Here is a 23,236-nt window from a genome sequence, read left to right as displayed (position 1 = left end):
CTCCACCAGCTAGACATTCTCCACGACCGCCTGAGATCACCCACACCCCGCCTCCCTATTGTACGTTCAGACTGGTTTCTCCATAAGCACTCTGATTCCCAGTTTTGAGTACTATTGCACTATCACCTTGATCACCTTGATCACCTCGACTCCCGTTGATCTTCGAACTGCTCAAGCGGGCGCCAGTAATTCTTCCACTTGTCCCGATCGCGTGCCATAGTAGCCCAGTGGTTCCTCCTTTCGCGTGGGACACGAGAGCATCATACTTTTCTTTGAAGGACTTCGTGAAGAAGTCTGACCATCGAGTCGGTCTTTCTGTAGTGCGCTTAATTTCGCTGGGAACCCAGTCACCCACTGCTCTGGTCCAACGGTTGTCATTAAATCACGTGTCCGGCCCACCTTATTTTACTTTCTTTGGCAAACGCGGCGGTGTCTCTAATCTTCGATCGCTGACGTAGGAGAGAATTCCGAATCCCGTCCCTCACTTGCGTGAAACGGGATACCCCTAGCATCAGTGTCTCAATTGCGCGTTCAATGACGCTCATTGCGTTTTCTTCCTGCTTGCGAAATGCCCAAGTTTCCGAAGCATAGGTTAAAGCAAGAAGTACGGTGGTGTTGTAGAGGTGAGCACGGAGCCAGGTGTTCCTGGTCTTCTTCACTACATCCTCGATGCTCTTGCACGCTCCCCAAGCCGCTCTTCTCCTCCTGCCCAGCTCGGGGGTCAGGTCGTTCATTTTACATTTTCTTCTCAGATATTTAAGTTTGAAACTACTGTAAAAGTGTATATGCGAATCATCTGAGTGACGGGATCATTTTTGACACATTCGATATACGTCGGTGATAACGATAGTTTTATTGTCAAAACCCAGAAGAAAGGAATAACATTTGGATATTCATTCCATAGCATTCCTTCTCTTGATAACTGATCACCTTGATCAGTTATCTTCCTGTAGTGCGCTTAATATCGCGGAGAATCTAGTCACTCACGGCATCATGTTCAATTCCCGATCCAGATAAACGTAGCTGGTGCATTCGGATATTTTCGTTCCGTTGAGCGTGAATGGAGCATCTGAGATCCAGCCGTTACGCATGAACATCGTCTTTTGCAGATTCAGCTGAAGACCGATACATCCACATGTTTCGTCGAATTCGGTCAGCATTCGTTCCGCTTGGCTGATGCTGGGTGTGCAAAAGCTGGCTAGCGTAGCGAAGAGATCCCAGTTGATGATAGTCCTGGGATTTCTCTCTCTGAACTTGGCGGCTTTCTCCGCTCTCCTTGTGAAGGAAAATCTTTCTCGAAGGAGGCGGTGGTCCGATCCCGCATAGAACTTTGGTACAGCAGCGACGTCCGTCAGGCAGAACCTTTTATTGACGATGATGTGGTCTATTTTATTACGGTACCCTCCACCGGGTGACTCCCACGTCCAGCGTAGAGAGGAGGGCTTCTCGAATTGCAAGTTCCCATGGATGGTCTTAGTCGTCATGATGAACTTGGAGAGCCTCTCCACTTGGTCGTTCCATTGTAGGCCGTGAGTCCAGATGTGAAGTTCCTCCGGCGTTCTTCTTGGGCCAACTTTGGCGTTGAATTCTCCAGGTCCATATAGAAAGCTTCGACTTCTTCTTCTTCGTAGCTTGATGTTGGAGGGTAAGCGACGAAGATAGTCAAAGCTGGTGTTGGACCACATCTTTTCATCCGCAGACGTCCGATTCGGGTCGTAAGTTGTTCGAGAGAGTCGATGTTCTTTGCTATACTCGTGTTGACGAGTACGCCAACTCCACCAACACCTTTACTGTCGCATGTTCCTAAGAAGAGTTCTTCTCCAGTTTCATATACTGCGTTGAGAGGGTGACGTCGTCTCGTCTCGGTCAGTCTGATGACGTCGTACTTGATCTCCTTGGCTTACATCATCAGATCTTCGATGGCCGCTTCCGATGCAAGCGTACGTGCGTTATAAGTACAGATCGTCATCCTAGTCCTTTTCCGTTTCGGTAGCCTACATGACTCCCGCAACCCCGTCCTACCTGGCGCTACCGTACCAGGTTTCCTCCGGAATCAGGAGACTCTTTTCTATTACTGTGTTTTGCATAAAAATTTTAAAACCTATGGGCAGGTTGCAAGCCTCTAGTACCACGAGCTTTTGGGAGAACTTCCGTTTTCCCGGAGTGGACATGTGGAGCTTATTTGTTGGAGGCGACTCCAAACCGCCTCCCTTGCACCTCCCAGTCACTTGATTGCAGGCTTTTGGCCGGACCGACGTGCGGGATACAAGGATGTCATGAGTCAGTCCTGGCTCAGCAGAAACAGGAAGTCCATCCCCTGAATCCACCTGCGTCTCTGGACAAGCACAAGGTCGCTCTTGGTTCGCGATTAGCCCCCTATCCGCCACCCGGGGACGCGCCTCGCGACTAACCGGCTGTGATCCCTCTAGTGAGGGAGATCCGTGGGGCGGGTGTAGTGTAGCGGTTAGAGGTTCTGCTTCCTGCACGATCGATCGGAGATTCGAATCCGCCCTAGCGCTCACCAAGCCTTTCATCCCTACGGGGTCAATAAATTGGCACCAGACTTGTCTGGGAGGATAAAAACACTGACTTGACACATCGGCTAGCCACCACAAGTCATTGTATAGGCCAGATACACGTTCGTAAACCTCAAACGATTCTGAATTGAAGTGAACGTGGCGGCGCATCCCAAGCGGATTGATTAACGCCAGAAACTTTATTCTTTATCTGTCGGAATTGATGCGCATGCAAAAATGAAACTTGAACAACAATCCGATGTGATTGAAAAATTGTTCATTCCACGAAGCAAACATCGAATAACGGAAGTCGTCTCATAGACCTTTGCAAGCAGAGCCACAGAATCGTGATCGTGAGAACGAATGTGTGTCAAGAGCGAAGAAGTTTGAAAAGGTGTATAGGGACGAGATCCCGAGAGAAGTCCATATTTTGCTAAGGCAGTACAGCGCAAAACGAAGAGGTGTTCGCCTGTCCTAAACACTTATTTGCTGGGGAAGAGGCAACCTTGCCCATCTAGACGGAACATTTTAACACTTTGTTAAATCAGCAGGCACCATCTCTTCCTATACTGGCGCATGTTCAACGACCAACATAACCCGCAGTCGGCGAACAACCACCAAAGAGTCGGAGTTTTCTGGTGTGTATCCAAAATATACATCGCCAACTGCAACATGACAGCGATAACGAGTGGACGTCAAGAGCGAAGGAGTTTGAAAAGACGTGGGAGAACAAGAATCTGCGGAAAGCGTTTGCTTTTCTAAAACAGTATAGCGGCAAAATAAAAAGATGTGCAATCCTCAACGGTACCCGTGGAAAGGCTGCCGAGTCCCACCGACCCCCCGACCAAGTCGGAGGTTCTGGTCTGTATCCAAAAGGTGAAAAATGGAAAATCTGGTGGGGAGGATGAGATTAGCTCAGAAATGCTGAAATATCTTCCTCCGTCTGGGAATCGTAAAATGACGAAGATCATCCACTCAATCTAGATAGAAGGAAGGATACCTGACTCGTGAAGACATGCTGCCACAATTCCCCTCCACAAGAAGTTATCCGTCACGAACCCTAGGAATTATCGAGGAATCTCTTTGTTCCGTGCTATGTACGAGGTGTTGGAGCGGATTATCCTGGAGCGACCCATTAAACATCGCGAAGAAACAACGCGTGACGAGAAAGCTGACTTTCGTCTTGGCCAATCTACGTTTGGAGTGTTCATCGTCAGGAGCGTGATCGAAATCTGGCAGTGGTATGCGAAGCCAATGCAACTAGCGTTTCTGGACTTTTAAGTTGCTTTCGACTCTCCCCATCGAGGCCGTCTTCTCAACGCGCTCCGGGCCAACGGAGTAAGAGGGAAGTTTTTTCGCTTGCTTGATGAGATGAATCAACAAACAACAACTGCAATGCGAACAGCAGCCGGATGTGCAACACCTTTGATGTGGAAACTAGAGTAAAACAAGGAACAGTGACAGGACACTTCCTGTTGAATTTCGCCATCCAAGACATTATGCGAAGAATAGTAAAGAATTATCTGCCGATATCGTCCTAGCACCATCAGGACGCCCCTTGACCGACTTCGAGAACGCCAACGACGTCGTTATGTTCACGGCGCGGCGCGAAACTCCATCGTGTTGTCAAGCCTGTATCAAGTTAGCCGACTAAATCTACGTTCCGAAGCAGGTCCAAACAGATGTGAGTCCCTTCGAGACCTCTTACGGGAATCTGTGTGAACGAACAATCGATAGAACTCGTCGGTCAGTTCTGCAACCTTGGGCTGTATGCAGAAGAACAAGCTACGAGAAAGATATTCTGCAGAGAAGTGCTGAGGCAACTTCTACATTTGACTCCTTAACAAAATGTCTGTGGTCGACCCCCATCACCAACGAAGTCAAGCTGCAAGTCTACCTATCCAAGATTCGTTCAGAGTTAGCCAGCAGCGTCTACGGTGATGGAAAGGCTTGATGACACAGAAATGAAGCTGTATAGACGGCTGTTTGGCTACTTTTGTCCTATACAGTGCGTTTCAAAAGTATGTCCCAAAAGTATGTTCAAAAGTATGAATTTGACGACTTCACGTTTCTCGCTCATTCATGCTAAAGCGAAAGTTTTGAGGTTCATCGTGGTTGAAAACAAAGAGCTACTTGTTTCCCGAAAAAAAAATTCCGTCTTAAACGAGAATGGAACTTCCAAAAAAATTTGTTTGTTTCAAGAAAATAAATTCTTATTGAACTTCGACAGTCAATTGTGCCACCATTATTCCTTATCACATCAAACAGCCTATTATGCATACTGTTGACAGGATTTTGGTTCACGTTGTCGTCGATGCTTTCGCATACGTTTGATGTCACTGCCACCAGCTCTTCAACTGTACTAAACTGTCTGTTGGTGGAGTAGAAATGTTGAGTCACTATCCCTCACTTGTTCTCCATAGGATTACAGTCAGGAGAGCACGCCGGTCACTCAGCTACTTGAATGTGGTGTCGCTGGAGCCAATCTTTGGTAGATCTAAACACATGAACTGCAGCGTTGTCATTCTGGGTTGCTGCAGAACGGTTGCCGGCTGTTTTCTACCTCTCAAAAAGAGCAGAAGGCCGGACTGCAGCACATCTTGGTACTTCAGGCCATTCCATTGGGCAAGACGGAAATGCAAGCTTCAACTTTCCGCTAGTGCACAAGCCGACCCATGTCATCAATGAACCGCCTCCGAAGTTCCCCGCGAGAAAACCACGGGCGCTTTACGCAGATCTCGCTAGTAATGTCGATATTCATCCAGAAAAAGAATGTTACCAGAGAAACCCACCTGGTCCCCCTGTGTTTCAAAATTCTCTAATTCGCAAACTCTAATCTCGCCTGCATAAGAAATTCGGTAAGCTGAGGGGCTTCAACTTTCTGCATAGCCTGTCTGCTGATGTTCTCGTTTGAGCGGACACACCCCAAAATTGTTGCCCTTGAGTCAGAAAGGCTACTTTTGGAGCAGATAGGTAGCCATAAGGATTCTGGAGGCAACGGTTGACGCATCCGTGCGAACGACCGATCTTACGAGCAATGGCTCGGTTTGTCAATCTGGTAATCTTAAGGGCTCGGATTTGAGTTTGTTTCTCGGGGAAGAGCACAGTTCCTCGAATTGGCATAATGATTATAATGAAGGTCAGATCAGGCTGGTTATGTACGACAGGATTTTCCCATCAAGAAATGCACATCTTCCAGAGAGAGAGACTTCAGCTTGTTGAAAATCTCGGGGTGGAAATACATACTTTCGAAACAAACAAATTTTATCAAAAATGTTCCATTCTCGTTTAACGCAAAAATGTTTCCCGAATACAAGTAGCTAACTATTTTCGACCACAGGGAATTTAATGAGACTATTTCGGTTCAGCATGAATTAGCGAGGAACTTGAAGCAAATTCAAGGTGGATACATACTTTTGAAACACACTATAGAATGCCACCACAATTAAGATCGTTACGCTGGAATCGGTGTGGTGCACCAGCAGATTACACGTGGAAGGTACACACTAAGCAACCTGGCCGAAAACGTAAGTTCTGGACGGAGAAGGTAAAGCAGGACTTCCAACGTAGAAAGAGAGTTCAGGCGAGGTGTAAGCTATTTGAACGACTGCCTATGTTTGACTGTCTTTGAATCTTGGCATGTTGAAACGTAGTTTAAATGATTTTCTTGAGCTGTAGCGAAGATTGGTATTGATCTTGCTTTATTAAACAACAGCTAACGTTTCGGCGTTATCGCCTCCGTCAGACCCTGGAAAATCAAAGCCATCAGTGATTTATCCTCTAAAGTGCCTCATCATCCTACAGAAAGCATTGAAGCGATAGGTAAACTAAAATAGCAACACATCAGCTAATACTTACCTCATTTACTAGATCTGGTTACGCAACAGACCACCACGTACCACAACTATGAGTCGCAATGGTTTTTTATAGGGACCGCACGGTCAGCCCCGTAGATCAAAACTCGCATAGGTCTTGATGTAGGGATAGTTCGATTGTGATCATATTTTCTGTTCATTTTTGGACTTTTGGCGGTGATCCAAAATGTCTCTAGTGTTCTGCGTGTTGTGATCTCGGACTCGTAGGATAGTATGCTAACTTCCACCTCTACTTCGGAGTTTCTATAGTGTGCTCCGAGTGGGGTGGATAGTTTAGATTTTGCGAGTCCCTTTGAATGCTCCTCGACCCTAATACAAAGTGGACGTCCCGTTTCCCCTATATAATCGTCACCGCACGTGATAAGATACCATGCAATCACCCTTTCTGCCATAAGGGCAAACCACGCAGCCCGGAGTTGTGCAGAGTCGATCATACGCACGATTACGTACAAGTTCACCTTTGAGATTCACTGGAGGTATTTCCACAACCCTCACGTTCTCTAGACCCGCTTTTCGTAGACAGATCCGTACCGCTCTGCTCATATCATCAGATATGTAAGGTAAACAGAAAGGAATCTTTTTTGGGCCGTCCACTACGTTGGATCTTCGAGAGGGATGTCGCGCTTGTCGAGTAGCACCATTTCCAGTTGGGTACCCATTGGATATAGTCACTTTATAAGCCAAATTTACCTTTACTTTTTTCACTTTTTTATTTGAACGATTCTTAGGCTACTTTTAGCCGATAGTGTGCCAAAACAGTAGAACTTTACTCGGAAGTAGATTTGGTGTACCGACGTATGAAACGTGGAAAACACCAATATCTCGCCTTCTTTTCTGAAGTAGTCACCGAAAACCGATTTCGCTTCGTTGGTCACATTGCAAGGAGATCACCTGATCATCTTGTCCAAGTTGTATTGAAGATGTTCCCAGACTGAAATTTAAAAGGTCTCCTTGTCGTATAAGAAAGTTCTAGACAGAAGTCGTAAAGAAAGGCTAGAAGCACTTGGCGTTGACAGGCAGTTCAGTCGAGAGGTAAAGTTTCTTCGTTTGTCGAATGGCGACAGATGGATAGATTCCATGCAAGCTGTAGTTGAAAATCGAACAGGATGGGCTTGGATATGTGTAAGGACGGCACATCCCGGCGATGCGGATACCCGCATTAGGTCGTAACACCAGTCTGCCTATCAAGTCAAGTAGGTCATGGGAAGAAAAACAAAAAAAAAACTCCTAACACAAGATGTAACAAACCATTGGAACTAGAAAAATTTTACTATTTCAATGCATAAGATGTATACAATTAAATAAAAGTGGAGAGCAGATATTCGAATTTGTTTAAAAATTTATGCCTGCCACGCTTTAGAGTCCGATTATTCTGGTGTTGAATTGTCGTCCTGGCGTTTTTTTGTTTTTGTAAAAAGCTACAAATTTCTGGCGGCCGTATTTGTCTAAATGTAAAATGCGTAGAAGAAAACAAGTAAAACAGCAGCAAAGGTGGAAAGGATTACCAGGTCGACGAGAAATTGCAGCGATCGAGTCTCCAAACATACCAGGGACATTTACAATCTTTTTACCAGCTCCGCTCACATATTTATCAAATTGAGACCTCTGAACAGATTGCCGTCAAAGTGGGAAATTATTATGCTCAATATAAATGCCATCGTTACATAAGGATGCTCGTATCTGTACAAATTATCCACATTAGGCAAAGGGTACAAAAGAGGATAAATAACAGCTTCTTCCAGGTTGTGGCCAAATAGTGTACTGAGGATGATAGTACTTAGCAATCGAGGTATACCCAGGCTAACAGTTGGAAATCCTGGAGTTCCTGCATACGCTATTGTCACCTGTAATTTATGTACATACGTGAGTTTAAGTGGAATATATGCACTTGTAACAGGCAAACAAGTGCAATGCTCAAAGCTCTGAGCAACAAAGCTTAGAATTTGTGAGGCCGAAAAAGGAGCAAAGAGAAAATTATGTAATTGGAATGGAACTATGTGCTTCACGGATCAACGCAAGATGTGGAGAAGAATTGGAACTTCTTCTTTTGATGTTTGAGAATTCACTCAAACAAAATTTTACGAGCGAGACGGAAGTTTGAATATCTGAGAATGAGAAGTTATGTATTAGCAACCCAGCAATCCAACTTCTGACCGTTCTTAAGCAAGAGGGTAGATGAAAAAGCAACAGTCTGTGTCTCAGTGATTTACCAACTGAGATGCCAATGTAACTATCATGTGAACTCCGTAGTCATGCCCGAGTTAACACTGAAATTACTGTGATCAAAACCGACTGTGGTCTAGAAAGGAGAGCTCTAGGAGATAAAAAAGAGAACCAAATGATTGGTAAATGCTTTCAAACACTTTTTCATCTTGGCCAGGTGGTCTTGGGAGCATTGATGCTTTAATACCGTCCTAGACTCTTGTTACTTGCTTTCTGGGTTAATTTTACCCTTCTACAGCCGTGCACTTGGTGGAGCAAAAAAAAATTAAAGAGATTTGGTAAGAACAAGTGGTATTGTCATTTTTTAGTTTAAAAAACATTTAAAGTTCAGATGAACATGAGTCAAGTATAAGTAATTACGAACATCAATACTAGAGGGTGTCGGAGAGCTTGCATAGTAATGCCTTATCTGGCCTTGCAAGAGGATTAGTGCTTCCCTTCGTCTGCGCTGATTGCAAAGGTCAATTACTTTGAACTCCTCCCGCTGCAAACGAGAAGCACATGAGGGTCGCGCTTTGAATGGAATCTCACTTCGTTACGATACTGTTTAAAGCTGTTCTTCTAAAATCCTGAGGCTTGCAATCAAACTTTCTGCGTATCCTTGAAGAAAACTAATTATGTTTCCGTAACCGTGTTTTGATTAGAAAAAATCTAATTTTTCCAGTACTCATTTATCAACCACGGTTAGTTATCAACCACCCTCCCTCACTAGAGGGTTAGTCGCGAGGCTGCGTGGGGCGTCCTCGGGTGGCGGATAGGCGGTTAATCGCGGACCAAAAGCGACGTTGTGCTTACCCAGAGACGTGGGTGGATTCAGATGATGGACTCCCTGTTTCTGCTGAGCCAGGACTGACTCATGACATCCTTGTATCCCGCACGTCGGTGAAAAGTCTGCAATCAAGCGACTGAGAGGTGCAAGGGAGGCGGTTTGGAGTCGCCTCCAACAAATAAGCTCCACATGTCCACTCCGGGAGAACGGAAGTTCTCCCAGAAACTCATGGGACTAGAGACTTGCAACCTGCCCATGGGTTTTAAATTTTATGCAAAACACAGTAATAGAAAAGAGTCTCCTGATTCCGGAGGAAAGTCTGGTACAGTAGCGCCAGGAAGGACGGGGTTGCAGGAGTCATATAGGCTACCAAGACGGAAAAGAACTAGGATGGCGATCTCTACTTATAACGCACGTACGCTTGCATCGGAAGCGGCCATCGAAGATCTGATGATGTAAGCCAAGGAGATCAAGTACGACGTCATCAGACTGACCGAGACGAGACGACGTCACCCTCTCAACGCAGTATATGAAACTGGAGAAGAACTCTTCTTAGGAACATGCGACAGTAGAGGTGTTGGTGGAGTTGGCGTCCTCGTCAACACGAGTATAGCAAAGAACATCGACTCTCTCGAACAACTTACGACCCGAATCGGACGTCTGCGGATGAAAAGATGTGGTCCAACACCAGCTTTGACTATCTTCGTCGCTTACCCTCCAACATCAAGCTACGAAGAAGAAGAAGTCGAAGCTTTCTATATGGACCTGGAGAATTCAACGCCAAAGTTGGCCCAAGAAGAACGCCGGAGGAACTTCACATCTGGACCCACGGCCTACAATGGAACGACCAAGTGGAGAGGCTCTCCAAGTTCATCATGACGACTAAGACCATCCATGGAAACTCGCAATTCCAGAAGCCCTCCTCTCTACTCTGGACGTGGGAGTCACCCGGTTGAGGGTACCGTAATAAAATAGACCACATCATCGTCAATAAAAGGTTCTGCCTGACGGACGTCGCTGCTGTACTAAAGTTCTATACGGGATCGGACCATCGCCTCCTTCGAGAAAGATTTTCCTTCACAAGAAGAGCAGAGAAAGCCGCCAAGTTCAGAGAGAGGAATCTCAGGGTTATCATGAACTGGGATCTCTTTGCTACGCTAGCCGGCTTTTGGGAAGATTCCGCAATGGACAACATCGAGAGGAATATGACCGGCTTGTTGGACACCTTCACGACTGTGCAAAGAAGGCTGAGAGTTTTAAAACCACCAAGAGACGCCTGCCTCTTGAAATTCTTGAGCTGATATGCCAGCATGGAGCAGCACGAGCCGCAGAAAACCAAGAACTCACGTCCAAGCTCGCAAGGCTTTGCAGAAAGGCGATAAAGGAAAATCTTAAAGAGAGAAGAGCAGAAGTGCTGGCTGGAGCTGCAGAGGCGGGAAAAACATCAGCTATGCCCGTCGAGACTTTGCCAGTCGCAAGACGAGGATGACTGCTCTCCGGAACCCAAAGAGAACAACCATTGCATCGAGAAAGGGGATGGAGAAAATCATCTGCGACTTCTACTCTGATCTCTTCGACAGCCACTTGCCTCCTCACCATCTGAGGGAAGACGGACATGACACTCCAGAAGTTCTCCCACATGACAATCTATGAGAATATCATCATTGACCCGAAGGGAGGGGGGTCCGACAGGATGATGCAATCTCACAATCTCACCCAAAATTTTCACAGTCCTCGAGAAACGCAATGCGAAAGTTGGAATGGGACGACGTGGGGGTTGATGGTCGGCAGCTACACCATTTGCGTTTTGCTGATGACATCGTACTGATAACACCTAGCATCAGCGAAGCGGGACGAATGCTGGCCCAATTTCAACGAAACATGAGGAAACATCGGTCTTTAGCTGCAAAAGACGATGTTCATGCGCAAAGGATGGGTCTCGGATGCTCCATTCACGCTCAACGGAACGAAAATATCCGAATGCACCAGCTACGTTTATCTGGGTCGGGAATTGAACATGATGCCGTGAGTGACTGGATTCCCCGCGATATTAAGCGCATTACAGGAAGATAACTGATCAAGGTGATCAGTTATCAAGAGAAGATTCAAATATACACTTCTACAGTAGTTTCAAACTTAAATATCTGAGAAGAAAATGTAGAAGGTAAACACCAGTGCAGTACAGTGATAGAGACGTTACAGCTCTTTTTCTTAACGATCTCAAGTGCTCACTAGACCTTCTCACTGAAAACTACAGGTCAGACCGTTTTGGGAGCTAACGTCGACACAGCTGATTTTTCGTAATTAGTGCCGCTGTTTCCAAGGTAGCCAAGCAACTCCAACTCCTGGAATTACTAGGTTGTTGTTATTCAAAGACGTCACTTATCCTCATTGTTCGCCTGTTTGAAGAATAACAAGATGGCCTTTGGGATAGAAGATATCAGAAATTGCACCTCTAAACGCGACCTATAGATCATCTATGAAAAGCACTTCTATCATCCGTACCTAGCTCTAACGCAGAAATGAATGCTTGACATTCAGTTTTAATCGTAGTCCTGCGAATTTTTATCTTGTACCTCCCAAGCGTAAATGATAGCTATTTTTCTTTCAGCTGTGTGGGTTATAAATCCATGAAACGCGATTCTCTTTAAAAAACAAACTATCTAACAGTCGAATATGAACATGCACAACATACTGCAAAGATGAAGGGAGCTAGCTCCCACGCCGATTGTAACGTGCACTTCGACCACGACCGCTTAAGCCATTGCACCAGGTTTCAGACCGTTTTGAACCGACTGTAAATCCGTGATTCTGGTGGGCGCATGACATTCTGGACCATGTACATCCCTGCTCGCTAGTGGCCATTTACCCTAGATCCACTCGTGTGTAATACAGTGCGGTGCAAAATCTTAGGTCCACGGCTGATTTTTCGGCTGTTGCCTAGAAACGGATAACCAAACTCCAACGCAACAGATCAACATCCGGAAAACGGGCCCTAGACCATGAGACTCCACCACCAAAAAAAACAAACGATACGTTTATCTGGGTCGGGAATTGAACATGATGAACGACCTGACCCCCGAGCTGGGCAGGAGGAGAAGAGCGGCTTGAGGGAGCGTACAACAGCATCGAGGATGTAGTGAAGAAGACCAGGAACACCCGGCTCCGTGCTCACCTCTTCAACACCACCCCACCCCCCCTTTTTAACTATTCTTTGAAAAACCGGGAATTTTAAAAAAAGGAAAAAAAAAAAAAAGGAAATAAAAAAAAAAAAAAAAAAAGTTTTATCCTTTAGGAGTATCCCGTTTCACGCAAGTGAAGGACGGGATTCGAAGTTCTCTCCTACGTCAGCGATCGAAGATTAGAGACGCCGCCGCGTTTGCCAAAGAAAGTAAAATAAGGTGGGCCGGACACGTGATTTAATGACAACCGTTGGACCAGAGCAGTGAGCGACTGGGTTATATTGAGCGCACTACAGGAAGACCGCCGACTCGATGGTCAGACTTCTTCACGAAGTCCTTCAAAGAAAAGTATGATGCTCTCGTGTCCCACGCAAAAGGGGGAACCACTGAACTACTCTGGCATGCGATCGAGACAAATGGAAGAATTACTAGCGCCCGCTTGACCAGTTCGAAGATCAACGGGAGTCGAGGTGATCAAGGTGATATATATATATATATATATATATATATATATATATATAACGTAATATATATATATATATATATATATATCGGCTAACCCCGGCCTTCAGACTTTTTTCTGTTCTGGCTTCGCTCGCTTTCATCAATAAAAATTTAAAGTTAGTGTCCCTCTCCGCAAATTTTTGTAACAGAATTGAATTCTTCTACTCCCAACTTTTTTCCGTTCTTTTTCAAAGGTTTCAGACCGTTTTGAACCGACTGTAAACCCGTGATTGTGGTGGGCGCATGACATTCTGGGCCATGTACATCCCTGCTCGCTAGTGGCCATTTACCCTAGATCCACTCGTGTGTAATACAGTGCGGTGCAAAATCTTAGGTCCACGGCTGATTTTTCTAACAGCTGCCTAGAAACGGATAACCAAACTCCAACGCAACAGATCAACATCCGGAAAACGGGCCCTAGACCATGAGACTCCACCACTGAAGTTACGTCTTGGGAACACTCGTTCCTCTTTCCTCAGATCTCTCCACTAGTGCCTGCAGACGTCGGATTCATCAAGGTTCCACTTCTTTTCGTTGAAGAACACCATTTGAGAGTCAGATAAGTGCTTTCCAGATTAGCTATAAGAGTATCTCACATTTTTCCATTTCGTGCTCATGCGTGAGCGAATTCAAGCCTGGCCTTGCTTTCGGGTACGGAGCTGTTGCGTTGGAGTTCGTCTCGTGTAACATAAACAGCGGAGGCTATCAGAAAGTGCTTAATGATCGTTTACTGCCATATTCAATAGGCTAGACCTAGTTTTTCAACAAGAAATGCGTACTCACATGTGTTAAAGCCTACTGCAAATTGGCTTAATGCGAAAGGAATCAAATTTCTGGAGTGTCCAAGTTCCCCACATCTAAACTCGATGCTATACCGTTTTCTCCATGTACTGACTTTTCTTATTTTTTTCACTTGTTCAGTAATAAACCCTACTTAACCGGATGTCGACGCATAGTCCAGAGCCAGAATCCTGCGCACCAAATACATCTGGTTGATGGTTCCGACGAAGTGGCCTAGCCAGTGCAAGTCTCTGGCCTCTGCTCTCAGCCAGTGCAAGTCTCTGGTCTCATGTCTCACTAGATCCGTGCAGCCGAGGGATCCAGTGACGACCGCTGCTCCTTCGGGAGAGGAACACGACAAAGGTAATAATGTAATTTTCCAATGAAACGTTAAGGAGAAAAAACTTACTGTGTTGTTCTGCAGTCCTATAAAAGGATGTAAAGAGTTTGCGAATCCTTTGGCTACTGCGAAATTTTTCACCACATTGTGCACCAAATTGTTCATAAATGGTGTTGTCGAGAGCGATCCAAATCTAAATCTCTCTCATAGAGATATGACGTACTAGTCAGTACTATATAACAGAAAACAATCCAGAAAAATAAGAAAACTTAATAAAAAAATTCAAAAGTAGGCTCAGTACTCTAGACCTGAAATACGTGACTTAATTGGCGAGATGATATGATCGCCTGACGCAATTTTGCGCATCTTTGCCTCTGCCGAAGCTTCTCCAAGCTCCGAAGGTGCAAGATGTTGATATCTTCCACGTGTCATCCGCCGGTATACCACGTCGATTTCCAAGTAAAGATCTTCATTGTGGCATGTGCTATGCCAAAAGTAGCCAAGCATCCGTCTAAGCAGTTTCCTTTCTGTGCTATCAAGCCTCTCCACCACCGTAGACGGTCCGAACCCCACCCTTGTGTGTGTGTGTTTGTGTGTGAAACGAAATTCCAAAAAGGGGGTGCGACGTCTCCACCGGTGTCCGCCGGATTGGTGCCCCGGCGTCAGATATGCTTAAGAGGGCGTGGGACGGGTTCACCAGCGTCGAGTTAGTGCACCGACGCCAGAGAGCTATAAATTGGAGTACAGCGGGTCTACCAGGGCAACAAAGCTATGAAATGGGGTGGGACGAGACGGATCCACCGTCGTCAAGTTGGTGCACTGACACCAGAAAGCTGTAAAAGGGATTGCGACAGGTCCCACGGCGTCGGATTGGTGCGCCGCCGTCGTAAAGCTATAAAATGCTCTGACTCCGTGTGCATGTCGCAAAAGGTAAACGGGACGTTGTAAACGTTTCATAGTTGTATCCACTTTACCTCCGTTCTTCAGAAAGTGGAAACAGGAATGCTAACTGCTGCTTATATAGCAGCCAACCTTTTGCATGATCTGATGCGGAACGCTGTCTCTGTCAGTACGATGATGTCGTTCGCCTAACCTTATGTGAAACATCACTCTTTGATAACTGTCGGGGGAAACAAGAAGGAAACCTGTACTTTGAGTAATGATTCCATGTCGTGTATATTACATTGTATTGGTATCGAAAGAGTGCTTAAAGGTGAAGTTTGAATGTTTTCCAAATGTAGAACTGACGCGTTTACAAAGGAAACTATGAAATCTTTAGCCTAAATTTCCTTTAGGAAAAAGAAGAAAAGGTTGTTAGAAAGACACAATTCCAATTTCACAGAAAATGTCGCTATTATTAATTTATTTTCATTAATCAGTGATGGTGAGCGGAGCGAACACCACAGAAAATCTGAAGTCCGGCTTTAGGCGGACGCTCAGACTTGTTTTGAATATTCTCGGAGTACTGATCCTTTAAGGAAGAGAACTACTTAATCTTTGATGAATGCCTAAACTTCTTTGAAAAAGAACGGAAAAAAGTTGGGAGTAGAAGAATTCAATTCTGTTACAAAAATTTGCGAAGAGGGACACTAACTTTAAATTTTTATTGATGAAAGCGAGCGAAGCCAGAACAGAAAAAAGTCTGAAGGCCGGGGTTAGCCGTACGTTCAGGCTGATATATATATATATATATATATATATATATATATATATATCACCTTGATCACCTCGACTCCCGTTGATCTTCGAACTGGTCAAGCGGGCGCTAGTAATTCTTCCATTTGTCTCGATCGCATGCCAGAGTAGTTCAGTGGTTCCCCCTTTTGCGTGGGACACGAGAGCATCATACTTTTCTTTGAAGGACTTCGTGAAGAAGTCTGACCATCGAGTCGGCGGTCTTCCTGTAGTGCGCTCAATATAACCCAGTCGCTCACTGCTCTGGTCCAACGGTTGTCATTAAATCACGTGTCCGGCCCACCTTATTTTACTTTCTTTGGCAAACGCGGCGGCGTCTCTAATCTTCGATCGCTGACGTAGGAGAGAACTTCGAATCCCGTCCTTCACTTGCGTGAAACGGGATACTCCTAGCATCAGACTCTCAATTGCGCGTTCAATGACGCTCAGTGCGTTTTCTTCCTGCTTGCGAAATGCCCAGGTTTCCGAAGCATAGGTCAAAGCAGGAAGTACGGTGGTGTTGAAGAGGTGAGCACGGAGCCGGGTGTTCCTGGTCTTCTTCACTACATCCTCGATGCTGTTGTACGCTCCTCAAGCCGCTCTTCTCCTCCTGCCCAGCTCGGGGGTCAGGTCGTTCATCATGTTCAATTCCCGACCCAGATAAACGTATCGTTTGTTTTTTTTGGTGGTGGAGTCTCATGGTCTAGGGCCCGTTTTCCGGATGTTGATCTGTTGCGTTGGAGTTTGGTTATCCGTTTCTAGGCAACAGCCGAAAAATCAGCCGTGGACCTAAGATTTTGCACCGCACTGTATTACACACGAGTGGATCTAGGGTAAATGGCCACTAGCGAGCAGGGATGTACATGGTCCAGAATGTCATGCGCCCACCAGAATCACGGATTTACAGTCGGTTCAAAACGGTCTGAAACCTGGTGCAATGGCTTAAGCGGTCGTGGTCGAAGTGCACGTTACAATCGGCGTGGGAGCTAGCTCCCTTCATCTTTGCAGTATGTTGTGCATGTTCATATTCGACTGTTAGATAGTTTGTTTTTTAAAGAGAATCGCGTTTCATGGATTTATAACCCACACAGCTGAAAGAAAAATAGCTATCATTTACGCTTGGGAGGTACAAGATAAAAATTCGCAGGACTACGATTAAAACTGAATGTCAAGCATTCATTTCTGCGTTAGAGCTAGGTACGGATGATAGAAGTGCTTTTCATAGATGATCTATAGGTCGCGTTTAGAGGTGCAATTTCTGATATCTTCTATCCCAAAGGCCATCTTGTTATTCTTCAAACAGGCGAACAATGAGGATAAGTGACGTCTTTGAATAACAACAACCTAGTAATTCCAGGAGTTGGAGTTGCTTGGCTACCTTGGAAACAGCGGCACTAATTACGAAAAATCAGCTGTGTCGACGTTAGCTCCCAAAACGGTCTGACCTGTAGTTTTCAGTGAGAAGGTCTAGTGAGCACTTGAGATCGTTAAGAAAAAGAGCTGTAACGTCTCTATCACTGTACTGCACTGGTGTTTACCTTCTACATTTTCTTCTCAGATATTTAAGTTTGAAACTACTGTAGAAGTGTATATTTGAATCTTCTCTTGATAACTGATCACCTTGATCAGTTATCTTCCTGTAATGCGCTTAATATCGCGGGGAATCCAGTCACTCACGGCATCATGTTCAATTCCCGACCCAGATAAACGTAGCTGGTGCATTCGGATATTTTCGTTCCGTTGAGCGTGAATGGAGCATCTGAGATCCATCCGTTCCGCATGGACATCGCCTTTTGCAGATTCAGCTGAAGACCGATGCATCCACATGTTTCGTTGAATTCGGTCAGCATTCGTTCCGCTTGGCTGATGCTAGGTGTTATCAGTACGATGTCATCAGCAAAGCACAAATGGTGTAGCTGCCGACCATCAACCTTCATTCCCATGTCGTCCTATTCCAACTTTCGCATTGCGTTCTCGAGGGTGGCTGTGAATATTTTGGGTGAAATTGTATCACCCTGTCGGACCCCCTCTTCACGTCAATGATGATGTTCTTGTAGAATGGCGAAATTCCGGTCGTAAAGTTACTGTACAACTCTCGAAGTACCTTTATGTACTGAGTAGGGACGCCTTGGTTGTCCAGGGCTTCCACGACCGCTTCCGTCTCAACTTAGTCAAAGGCCCTCTTCAAGTCGACGAAGGTGAGACAGAGCGGCATCTTGTACTCTCGTGATACCTCGATGAGTTTCGAAACAGTGTGAATGTGGTCAACCGTGCTGAATCATTTTCGAAACCCTGCTTGCTCGCATGGCTGTCCTTCATCCAAGACTTTTTCAATCCGATTAAAGATCACTCTTGTAAAGAGCTTGTAGATGACGGACAGTAAGCAGATTGGACGATAGTTGCCGATGTCATGTGGATCTCCCTTTTTATACAACAACACGGTCTTGCTGGTCTTCCACTCTTTAGGAACCTTGCATTCCAACAGATAACGTGTAAAGAGCCTCGTCAGGGTGTTGATGAGTACTGGTAGAAGCTTCTTCAGGTGTTCTGGTCTTATTCTGTGGGGACCTGGTGCCGTACGACATGATAGCTTATCGTATTTGGGACAGGAGAACCTCTGGAATGACTTGTCCGTCTTCTCTCAGATGGTGAGGAGGCAAGTGGACTGGCTGTCGAAGAGATCAGAATAGAAGTCGTAGATGATTTTCTCCATCCCCCTTCTCGATGCAACGGCTGTTCCCTTTGGGTTCCGGAGAGCACTCATCCTCGTCTTGCAACTGGCGAAGTCTCGACGGGCATAGCTGATGTTTTTCCCGCCTCTGCAGCTCCAGCCAGCACTTCTGCTCTTCTCTGTTTAAGATCTTCCTTTATCGCCTTTCTGCAAAGCCTTGCGAGCTTGGACGTGAGTTCTTGGTTTTCTGCGGCTCGTGCTGCTCCATGCTGGCATATCAGCTCAAGAATTTCAAGAGGCAGGCGTCTCTTGGTGGTTTTAAAACTCTCAGCCTTCTTTGCACAGTCGTGAAGGTGTCCAACAAGCCGGTCATATTCCTCTCGATGTTGTCCATTGCGGAATCTTCCCAAAAGCCGGCTAGCGTAGCAAAGAGATCCCAGTTCATGATAACCCTGAGATTCCTCTCTCTGAACTTGGCGGCTTTCTCTGCTCTTCTTGTGAAGGAAAATCTTTCTCGAAGGAGGCGATGGTCCGATCCCGTATAGAACTTTAGTACAGCAGCGACGTCCGTCAGGCAGAACCTTTTATTGACGATGATGTGGTCTATTTTATTACGGTACCCTCAACCGGGTGACTCCCACGTCCAGAGTAGAGAGGAGGGCTTCTGGAATTGCGAGTTTCCATGGATGGTCTTAGTCGTCATGATGAACTTGGAGAGCCTCTCCACTTGGTCGTTCCATTGTAGGCCGTGGGTCCAGATGTGAAGTTCCTCCGGCGTTCTTCTTGGGCCAACTTTGGCGTTGAATTCTCCAGGTCCATATAGAAAGCTTCGACTTCTTCTTCTTCGTAGCTTGATGTTGGAGGGTAAGCGACGAAGATAGTCAAAGCTGGTGTTGGACCACATCTTTTCATCCGCAGACGTCCGATTCGGGTCGTAAGTTGTTCGAGAGAGTCGATGTTCTTTGCTATACTCGTGTTGACGAGGACGCCAACTCCACCAACACCTCTACTGTCGCATGTTCCTAAGAAGAGTTCTTCTCCAGTTTCATATACTGCGTTGAGAGGGTGACGTCGTCTCGTCTCGGTCAGTCTGATGACGTCGTACTTGATCTCCTTGGCTTACATCATCAGATCTTCGATGGCCGCTTCCGATGCAAGCGTACGTGCGTTATAAGTAGAGATCGCCATCCTAGTTCTTTTCCGTCTTGGTAGCCTATATGACTCCTGCAACCCCGTCCTTCCTGGCGCTACTGTACCAGGCTTTCCTCCGGAATCAGGAGACTCTTTTCTATTACTGTGTTTTGCATAAAATTTAAAACCCATGGGCAGGTTGCAAGTCTCTAGTCCCATGAGTTTCTGGGAGAACTTCCGTTCTCCCGGAGTGGACATGTGGAGCTTATTTGTTGGAGGCGACTCCAAACCGCCTCCCTTGCACCTCCCAGTCACTTGATTGCAGGCTTTTGGCCGGACCGATGTGCGGAATACAAGGATGTCATGAGTCAGTCCTGGCTCAGCAGAAACAGGAAGTCCATCCCCTGAATCTACCTGCGTCTCTGGGCAAGCACAAGGTCCGCGATTAGCCCCCTATACGCCACCCGGGGACGCACCACGCAGCCTCGCGACCAACCGGCTGTGATCCTTCTAGTGAGCGAGATCCGTGAATATATATATGTATATATATGTATATACATACATATATATACACATATATATGTATATATGTATATATATGTATATATATACATATATATACACATGTATATGTATATATGTATATATGTATATATATATACATATGTATACACATATATATGTATATATGTATATATATACATATATATACACATATATATGTATATATATAGGGGCGGGTGTAGTGTAGCAGTTAGAGGTTCCGCTTCCTGCACAATCGATCGGAGGTTCAAACCCGCCCTAGTGCTCACCAAGCCTTTCATCCCTCCGAGGTCGATAAATTGGTACCAGACTTGTCTGGGAGGATAAAAACACTGACTTGACACATCGGTTAGCCCCCGCAAGTCATTGTATAGGCCAGTTACACGTTCCCTCAAACGATTGTGAATTCAAGTGAACGTGGCGGCACATCCTAAGCGGATTGATTAACGCCAGAAACTTTAACTTTAACTTTATATATATCCACGTATATATATATATACGTGGATATATATATATATATCCACGTATATATATATATATATACGTGGATATATATATATATATATATATATATATATATATATATACATATATCGGTTTAAAGCTGTCTGATTGGAATGCTTTCCCCGTCAAGTTTGTAATCTGGATTGGTCTTCAGCCACCTAGGATAACTCTGTTTTTGCTAATTGGATTTTTTTTTTCTTGCAGGTAGCAGTTTTCTACGTGGAATTATAGAGGTCGCTCAGTTTCAGAGAACAACGTCTATGTCTTTTTTCACAGAACAAAAAGTAATTGGGTAAAGTCGTGTTCCCTTTTTCATCTCCTCAGAACATTAAGCACAGTATAAAATCAAAAATTTAAACATAGATCATTGTTGACTTCTTTTCACTGTTCTAGATCGTCAGCAAAAGAGCCCTGACAAGAAATACCGCAAAATTACTATGAGCAATTAGTAAAGCATAGGCAAGACGTGTTGACATAGTGACCACTTGCCCAGTAGTTTGGTCATCCGCGGACTTCTCTGCAATAGCAGTGAATGGAAACGCTTCTTTATTTTTTGTTTTTTGTTAATAGTATTTCATTGTAACAGGCTTGGGGAAGAGTTCAAGGTTGGCAATATTGTGATAACAACGAAATTTTAGGTGTGTAAAAACTTACTAAGAACTGGTTTCACTCAGCAAGGAATAACTCTGCGGAAGAAAATTGCTTACTCACGATGTTCCAAGAGTTCCTATAAATGCGTAAGCTTCGTTCCCCATCGCAAGAGTGAACATATTTGATTTCAGACCACTTTTCTGAAGTAATTTCAATTGTTCATTCTCCATAAATAACTATCAGAAAAAAAGCCGTACGTACTTCAAACTCTGTTTGATTGCTCACCATGTAGAGCGAAACCCATTCACTTGGACTATAAAAATTTTGGTTCACATCATTGCACCCGCAGCATTCGAGGATATCAATGATAAATGGACCAGCTCAGGTATTAAATGACATGATTAGACCAGCTGTATCAATTTCGATTTCGATTTTTGCACGCTTTCACATAACATCTTTTCATCACTTGTACACACCAAAAGAAACACATGAAGGTGTAATACAAACATGTAGTGCGAGTGCTTCAATGTAAAAAATTGAATTAATTTGATGTACGCTTTCCAACGAAATTTATTCGATTTGAAGGAAATTTCTGCGTTTCGTAACCATTATATACAAGTATTAATTCAGTTCAAAATAGTGGAGGTCAGTACGATGATTGTTTACAGATACTGTCTGGGACCGAGACCGATTAGATGGTTTTTTTCGAACATGGCTCAGCTCGAGAACTCCTGCACAACGAGTCATTTTGACCCCCTTTAAAGGCAGCACACCACGATTCTGACGTAATGAGGAGATTAGCGGGGAGAGCTAGAGATGGGATAGCAGATTGCCGGATCAGGGGTGGTTCCGCTCACCCCCTCTCTAACCGTCCTAAAAAAATGTCGTGGGAACCGCTTTAGTCCCTACGAGGTACGTTAGAACGCTCCTCTGTGTATCACTGGGTTTCGAACGAATCATCGTAAAAAACGGGATCTCTGACGCCGTTTTTTTTTACAAGGATTAGGGAGAGATGAGCGGGGCCACCCCTGATCCCGTAATCTTCAACCCCATCTCTAGCTTGTCCAGCGGTTTCCCTTACTACGTCAGATTCGTGGTATGCAGCCTTTAATTTGCAGCGCTGTAATGAATGGTGGCTAGTATTCTATGTGACCTGAATCCGCAAGATGACACATGGAGTTCTCTATGAAGGCGCAAGCTTTATTTATCTTCTGGTCTTCCACAGAGCTTGCACTTGCCGTGTTTCTTCCCCATCATTCATCACATATGGCGGTACGCAAAAGTATAAGAGCGACTTAAGTTGTAAATACTGCCAGAGGGTCCGACAAGTAATCTTTAATTCTCTACTATCCTGAGTCCTGCAGTCCGTATGATCTAGGAAAAAAAGATAAGAAATATATGTACAAAAAGAACTTTTACAGCATAATTACGGTTGCTGCTTTAAAGCCCCTTCATACCGCTAGACGACCATTCGTTGGACAGCTTCGCAGGCTACGATTTAGCAAATATCTATGCAGCTTATTGAGGAATAAAAAGGTCTATGATATTTACAATGTGCCCATAAATTGTAAAAAACTTTCAAAGTTTGAAGTTTGTTTCTGTAGCTCGTTTTTAGGACACCAACATGTCATATTTTGACACGTAACAGTGGCGAAAAGCAATTCAGCAAATGTTTGACTATAACAAATTGTTTGTCTGTGAGATGTGTATCATCTGCGTCCGGTGGATTTTCAGGAGCAAATGTCACCTCGGCAACTTCTATTTCACGAATGCTGTGAACGCACTGATCTTGAGGTCTAAATGTGAACAAATCATAATTTAAGTGGGTTGAGCACTCTGAAAGGGCATCGTGTGGTGGTGGCGAGAAAATGATTTGGAAGCCCAACTCATTTTAAGCCATTAATAATAAAGGTCAATTCATAATGATGTGAAG

At 44.9% G+C, this 23,236-nt stretch overlaps 8 protein-coding genes across 10 annotated transcripts in view; 4 read left to right on the top strand and 4 right to left on the bottom strand.

The window, feature by feature from the left end:
• Window positions 1-55: 55 nt before the first annotated feature.
• On the bottom strand, window positions 56-734 carry RB195_011018 (uncharacterized protein; the record flags this gene model as incomplete). The annotated part of the gene is made up of 2 exons (XM_064192262.1): window positions 56-335; window positions 400-734. The coding sequence occupies 2 exons, from the start codon at window positions 732-734 to the stop codon at window positions 56-58; spliced, it is 615 nt and encodes a 204-aa protein (XP_064049845.1).
• A 249-nt stretch (window positions 735-983) lies between these two features.
• On the bottom strand, window positions 984-1,685 carry RB195_011017 (uncharacterized protein; the record flags this gene model as incomplete). Its single annotated transcript, XM_064192261.1, has 1 exon — window positions 984-1,685. The coding sequence occupies one exon, from the start codon at window positions 1,683-1,685 to the stop codon at window positions 984-986; it is 702 nt and encodes a 233-aa protein (XP_064049844.1).
• Window positions 1,686-1,736: 51 nt separating this feature from the next.
• RB195_011016 (uncharacterized protein) lies at window positions 1,737-2,410 on the top strand (the record flags this gene model as incomplete). The annotated part of the gene is made up of 2 exons (XM_064192260.1): window positions 1,737-1,846; window positions 2,239-2,410. The coding sequence occupies 2 exons, from the start codon at window positions 1,737-1,739 to the stop codon at window positions 2,408-2,410; spliced, it is 282 nt and encodes a 93-aa protein (XP_064049843.1).
• A 1,201-nt stretch (window positions 2,411-3,611) lies between these two features.
• Window positions 3,612-4,170, top strand: RB195_011015 (uncharacterized protein; the record flags this gene model as incomplete). The annotated part of the gene is made up of 2 exons (XM_064192259.1): window positions 3,612-3,757; window positions 3,981-4,170. The coding sequence occupies 2 exons, from the start codon at window positions 3,612-3,614 to the stop codon at window positions 4,168-4,170; spliced, it is 336 nt and encodes a 111-aa protein (XP_064049842.1).
• Window positions 4,171-7,234: 3,064 nt separating this feature from the next.
• On the bottom strand, window positions 7,235-7,528 carry RB195_011014 (uncharacterized protein; the record flags this gene model as incomplete). The annotated part of the gene is made up of 2 exons (XM_064192258.1): window positions 7,235-7,322; window positions 7,395-7,528. The coding sequence occupies 2 exons, from the start codon at window positions 7,526-7,528 to the stop codon at window positions 7,235-7,237; spliced, it is 222 nt and encodes a 73-aa protein (XP_064049841.1).
• A 219-nt stretch (window positions 7,529-7,747) lies between these two features.
• The window catches only part of RB195_011008 (uncharacterized protein), a gene marked incomplete at both ends in the record, with an annotated part of 31,306 nt that continues 15,817 nt past the window's right edge, over window positions 7,748-23,236 (bottom strand). For 2 of the 3 annotated variants that reach the window (XM_064192251.1, XM_064192250.1), the window contains 6 exons: window positions 7,748-7,836; window positions 7,897-7,996; window positions 8,056-8,235; window positions 14,259-14,382; window positions 21,424-21,503; window positions 21,565-21,616. In XM_064192251.1, coding sequence (XP_064049832.1) covers window positions 7,748-7,836; window positions 7,897-7,996; window positions 8,056-8,235; window positions 14,259-14,382; window positions 21,424-21,503; window positions 21,565-21,616 — 625 coding nt within the window. Of the gene's footprint in view, window positions 7,837-7,896; window positions 7,997-8,055; window positions 8,236-14,258; window positions 14,383-21,423; window positions 21,504-21,564; window positions 21,617-22,930; window positions 23,100-23,236 lie in introns of those variants that run through there. The other variant, XM_064192252.1, reaches the window with a different exon arrangement.
• Window positions 9,774-10,872, top strand: RB195_011013 (uncharacterized protein; the record flags this gene model as incomplete). Its single annotated transcript, XM_064192257.1, has 3 exons — window positions 9,774-9,838; window positions 9,872-10,251; window positions 10,415-10,872. The coding sequence occupies 3 exons, from the start codon at window positions 9,774-9,776 to the stop codon at window positions 10,870-10,872; spliced, it is 903 nt and encodes a 300-aa protein (XP_064049840.1).
• Window positions 11,130-11,456, top strand: RB195_011012 (uncharacterized protein; the record flags this gene model as incomplete). The annotated part of the gene is made up of 1 exon (XM_064192256.1): window positions 11,130-11,456. One exon carries the CDS (start codon window positions 11,130-11,132, stop codon window positions 11,454-11,456), a length of 327 nt encoding a protein of 108 aa, XP_064049839.1.

This window comes from Necator americanus, chromosome III, assembly GCF_031761385.1.
Source record: "Necator americanus strain Aroian chromosome III, whole genome shotgun sequence".
In the NCBI taxonomy this organism is placed as follows: Eukaryota; Metazoa; Nematoda; class Chromadorea; order Rhabditida; family Ancylostomatidae; genus Necator; species Necator americanus.
Note: the sequence above shows the minus strand (reverse complement) of the source record. Positions and strands in the feature narration are given on the sequence as shown.